Source organism: Phaseolus vulgaris, chromosome 1, assembly GCF_000499845.2.
Source record: "Phaseolus vulgaris cultivar G19833 chromosome 1, P. vulgaris v2.0, whole genome shotgun sequence".
NCBI lineage: Eukaryota > Viridiplantae > Streptophyta > Magnoliopsida > Fabales > Fabaceae > Phaseolus > Phaseolus vulgaris.
In genome coordinates this window covers 20330105-20335713 of record NC_023759.2, presented here as the reverse complement: position 1 = coordinate 20335713, position 5609 = coordinate 20330105, and the positions used below count along the sequence as shown (strand labels likewise).

At 30.9% G+C, this 5609-nt stretch overlaps 1 protein-coding gene across 1 annotated transcript; it reads right to left on the bottom strand.

Annotated features, from left to right (window-relative positions):
• Positions 1-2773: 2773 nt before the first annotated feature.
• Positions 2774-4975, bottom strand: LOC137813752 (NAC transcription factor 47-like). The gene is made up of 3 exons (XM_068616167.1): positions 4497-4975; positions 4057-4355; positions 2774-3738 (listed from the first exon to the last, which is right to left on the bottom strand). The coding sequence occupies exons 1-3, from the start codon at positions 4657-4659 to the stop codon at positions 3163-3165; spliced, it is 1038 nt and encodes a 345-aa protein (XP_068472268.1). The 5' UTR covers positions 4660-4975; the 3' UTR covers positions 2774-3162.
• Between the last annotated feature and the right edge of the window lie 634 nt (positions 4976-5609).

The window sequence follows — 5609 nt, the reverse complement described above, 5'->3', positions numbered from 1 at the left end:
CATCAATATCAAAATTCAAAATTCAAGCTCTTGATCACAACCATGGCTTGTTAGAAGAGTTTTTTTTTCTATATTAAACTCATAATCCGTTTCCTTATGACACTTAATTAAAACATTTAGTATGTTGTTTTTTATGAGTTTCTATTCTTTATTTATAGTTGGATTTCCTTTAGGCTGACAATTGAATCTCTATAATAAAAAAAAAAATCGTTCATGATTTTTCTCTTATTTTCTCAATTCTATGATTTTTATTCATTTATTGTATAAATTTAATTGGTTTAAAGTTATAATTCTTTTAGAATTTTAATATTAATCTAGATTCAGTCTTAATCAAATATTCACCGACGAATCATCAGCCTCAATAATAGGAATAATAATAATAATAATTCTTGACTTCTTTGTAAGATGTAGATCCCGAAATAAGGTTGGTATTTAGGCTACCAAATAGGTTACTGAATTTGATAACTTATAATAAAAGATAATTTTGAAAAATTTAGGTTAGACTGAGTTCCTGTTCACATCGAGGGTGGGGTAGATTTTTCGCCATAAACGACAAAGTAATCCATTGAATTATTTTCATACCATTTTGTGTATTTTAAAATTTTAGACATTTTAGTGGTTGGGTGATTTTTCACTTTGAATATCTAAAATTCTTTCCTCTTGGAAGTACATTGCTCAAAGAAATACCTTAGTAGAGAGATAAAATTAACAGATAAATATTTCGGTAAAATATTTATTTGCTACATCATAATTAAAATAATATATTAAAAAATTGTTTTTACAACAAATAACGCAGTCGTAAATTTGGTTGTTTTTTTTACCTGTTTTGGTCATTAAATAATATTTACTTTCTTCATAATTTGTAAAAAAAAGATAAAAAATATTAAATATACATAAATTGTAAAACAAAAGATCAATTAAATAAAGAAGGTGAACTAATAATGTAAAAAAGCTGATACTTCACATAGAGAATTGCATGGGCTCGAAAAATCTAAGTTTAACAGATAAATCAATTGGAAATATAAAATGTTGAATTTGATTAGGTCAAGTGAGGTTGAATTTAATTATGAATTTACGTAATTCGTATCCTACTCATGCACACGTTCATCTCGCTACAATCGTTGACCATGAGAAAGTCTCTATTTTTGGTTTTCCATTTTTCGGTGTTTTTTCGGTGTTTTTAATGACAATTTTTGGTGCTTACTTGTAATCATCCTAGTGTAATATCTTCGAGCAATAAATAATGAAAAACAAAACTTAGACTAAGGAGGTTATTTGATTCATGCGCATAGAATTTTGCATGTAGTGACAAAAAGGTGATTGAAGAGATGAAATAATTAAAATAAGTGGAGTATGGTGAACACATTAATATTGCATTCTATTGGTACCACTTTATGTTTCTTTGTGGTTATTGGTTACAATCATGAAAATTAATCATGAACACGTGGGAAGTAATTTGAAATAGTAGATAAAGATCATTCCTCATGCAAACTTAAATATATGACAAAAGACAAATTCAAAATTTTGTATATTCTTCTTTGGGTAGAGGTTAAGTTACATCCAATTAATGCATGATGTTGTGTAAGTTAATTTCCCTTCCTTTTTAAATGTTATTTAAAGTTTTATATATCAAAAGATGAAATACTTTTTTATTTTTAAAAAAAAATTATAAAAAAATTTATTTTAGTTTTTTAGTTTCTACATTGCGTAAGAGTATAAATAGTAAAACAAAATTATTGTTGTTGTTTAAAATTTGAAAATGGCATTAAATAAAACAATAAAATCTCTAAAAATGCGAGGCTTAAAAATGAAGGGAATAATAGTTAATTAACTATCCATTATTTTCTATATACACACATTGCACGAGTTTATAACAAGCACAATTGCTTATTTAGTATATTACACTTTCCTGTTCTCTTATAATTGTTCCTCAAGTTTTATTTAATCCAAATCAAAGAACATTAATTTTTTTTCTATTTTTAATGCATTTTTAAGCGAATTACTTATTATACCTCTTTCAATTTTCTTATTTCAAAATATATTATTAAAAATTACAAAAAACTATTTATATGTTAAAAGTAAAGATTTAGAGATATTATATGATATAATTTATGTAAAAACTAATTTTAGTTTATTGGAAAGGTTCTTCTATTTTTTATTTGTTCAAGAAATATTTATAATAAAAAAACTCGTCCAAACAATTTCCAACGTATTTTCAAAATCTATAAGGTAAGAATATGCGATGCTCTAAGAAAGCAAATGTTAATTCTTGTAATACCTAAAGTCAATGAGTTTATACATATTTTTATTAAAAGCAAATACAAATTTTTAACCATATTGTGTCATAGCACGCTTAATTATTATGTGGTATGGGGAAGTTGGACTTGGGTGGGAGTTTATTTGAAAAGGAGCCAAAAAAGTTGGACTTGACATCTAAAATTTGGACCCATTCTTCCAACTAGATATTTAGAAAAAACATGGAAGCAACGAAAGGTGTGGGAAAAAATTTGGGTAGAAAATAAAGACGACACGTTTTCATTTCTCACCCAATTGATGTAATTCATGTTTTTAATTAATTAACTTATTGACGCGTTTCTTAGTTCTTAGGTTGAGGTTCAAAGTGACTTCAATAATGCATGTGAATAGTAACAGATGATAAAGTTGCACTGTTGAACACGCTGAAATGGCAAATAATGGCATTCCAAGCACAAAAGAGAATTCGTAGCTAGCTATCCTTTCTGGGAAAAGAATGAAAAATATCAACACAATCAACTACAATCAATACCTTATCTACAAAGTATATTATAAAGCTAACCTCCAAATCCAAACACGTACAAATTAACATTCTGCACACAAATTGTTTTGATTTGTCATAGAAACTTGGATATTTTGTTTCTACAGTTTCTTGACACCTAGAATGATGGAATATTTCTTTTGATTCTATACCAAATTGTTCTCCCTAACAAGATACCTTCTATTTTTCATTCTCCAGCACAAATTAATTGAAGGAAAAAAAACGCTATAATAATGTCTAAGAACTAAATTACTAACCCTTATCTAGTGATGAAATTGGTGGGCTCAGCTTTTGAATATTTTACTTTAATTTTTCTATTTCCATTTTTGTTTTTTTGTCCGACTTAATAACTTATTGGTATGTTTAGATTATCCTTGAAATTGAAGCTGAGGACCAAGCAGTAACCGCTGATTCAGTAAAGACTGTTTGACGAGGTAGTTCCATTGTGGATTCTCGTATGTAGGAAAGTTGCAAGAGGAACTCAGGTATTTCTTTGATGGGTACAGAGTTTCATCATCAATGTTTGAAACTTGGCGCTTTGGCCTCATGCTTTCCATGTTGGAGAGTGAAGGGTTCAATTGGGTGTTCTTCTGAAACGTGTAGCTATTGGTGGGGTTGTTGATTGGAGAGGATTGTTGTTCCAAATTCTCACTGTTGAAGCCTGCACTTGATCCAATCCCTGCAGGGTTGGAATGATTCTCTGATAAGAAACTGCTTAGTACAGAGTAGTCCATGGCATCCAACAGGTTGGAAAAGGACACAGATTTTTGAGACATCAATGTGGTCTGAGGAGGTGGTGTTGGAAAATTTAAGATTGGTAAAAGGGTCTCTTTGAATAGGTGTTCCTCTGCTTGATCTACCTCACCAACCCCTATTGTTGCCTCCGCTGAAGTTAGAGCATGTTTGGACTTCTTGTAAATCCGACACAACACCCAATCATCCAACTGCAATAATTATTAATGCATATCAGCCATAAGCAAACAACATGTGGTATGGTTAACAAGGTTTTAAAAATCTCGAATCAAAGAAATTTTTACATGATCCAATCAATCACTACATGCATGGCACATTCTCAAGTTTGAATAGTAAATTAAACAACATAGTTAAGTGCCAAGTGAAAATTGATTACAATCATATAGTCTGACATAATCTAATAACTGTTTTTACATTCTACAATATTTAAGAATGAACATAAAAATGTAACGGAAAAAACTATAATTGAAAACATTTTTGGGTAATAAGTGGGGTCATGAAGCGCTTACTCTCATGGAGGAGTCTTTGAGCTTAATGGGTTTGTTGTTGTCTACAAGGCGATATTCATGCATGATCCAATTGGTCTTGACACCCTTTGGGGGTCTTCCTTCGTAGAACACCAAAGCCTTCTTCACACCAACGTTCTCTTGGGCTGCTCCACCTTGCAATGATGTCACTATGGTCTTATCTGTGCCAGTGGCCTTCCAATATCCTGAAGCAGCTGCCCTGTTTGGCCTTGCCCCATTTGGGTACTTTCGGTCTCTAGGACTGAAAAAATACCATTCTTTCTCCCCAAACGTTGCTTTTGCTGTTAGAAAACCACATCAAACACTAATAAGTGGACCTGAGTGATTCACATCTCCGACATGGACACTCACAACAATGATCATGCATTATTCATTATGTATGTTTGGTAACAAAAAATAAAGGAAGTGGAAGAGAGAGAAACCTGGCAAGTCCCATGGATCTAACTTGTAGATATCAACCTCGGCAATGATGGAAACGGGCAAGGGTATGGATGCAACCTTTTTGCTAAGGTAGTGAAGAATGAGCTCTTGATCTGTTGGGTGGAACCTAAAACCGGGTGGCAAATTGGATTGAGGGCTTCCCATTATGGGGGAGGCTAAATGTTGTGGTGTGAATGAAGACAGAAGAATAACACAAGTGGCTAATGGGTAGTTGAAAAATGCATAGAAGAGGGAAAGAGAGGATTGAAATTTTTGGGGTGGGGAGAAGAGAGGGCATTTTATGGTTGTGGGATTTTGTCGCCATGTGGAAAGAGATTAGGTTGAGAGGGGCAAGGGGGTGTGAATGAGAAGAAGAGATGAGTTCAAAAAAGATTGTAAGTGGGGACCATGTAAAGTGAGAGAAGCAATGAGGAATTGGTGATGGCTAGCCACAACATCATCTACCAAGAGAAACTTTGTCACTTGATAATGGCCCAATCACATTGAGATATTATGCAATTGCAAACACTCCCACTTTTGTCCTTTCTCTTGGATTATTGCGTGCATTGGCGGCGGCTAGTGACATCATTTTCTTCAGATAAGACGACGACACGTGTCATTGCCAAACCCACAAGATAAAATGATTGATGGCTAAATTCATAAGAATAATTTAATAATATTTTCTTCTCCTTTATGAAAATATTCTCTTCCAACGGATTCCAGAAATTTTGTTTAAACGGATTAAAAAAAATGAAAATGCGAATAACAAAATTAAAAGCATAAAAATAAAGAATTATCTTTCACTAAACATTTCATACTTTATAGGAATGATTCATAAGGAAATACCATGCATAATTAAGTATGCTTTCAATATAATTAATAATATAAAAAATTATTTATAACATGATTTATTATACTATTAACTTATTTATATTTGTAGTAATATTTATTATTTTAAAATATAACTTTTTGTTTATTAAGATTTGATAATGATTTTTTATTTTTATTTAAACTCTAATACATATTTGAGTTTTTTTATATTAAATCGTTTTAAGAACAATTGTTTTCTAAATATATAAAAAATTAAATTTATTACTCAATTAAAATAATTACAA

Bases quoted from the DNA above. Each gene is read 5' to 3' on its own strand.
- LOC137813752 (XM_068616167.1), bottom strand. From the start codon at position 4,659: ATGGGAAGCCCTCAATCCAATTTGCCACCCGGTTTTAGGTTCCACCCA. The intron at 4,356-4,496 runs GTTTCTCTCTCT...GTTTTCTAACAG, and splicing joins AGATCCATGGGACTTGCCAG to CAAAAGCAACGTTTGGGGAG. The intron at 3,739-4,056 runs GTAAGCGCTTCA...TAATTATTGCAG, and splicing joins TCAAAGACTCCTCCATGAGA to TTGGATGATTGGGTGTTGTG.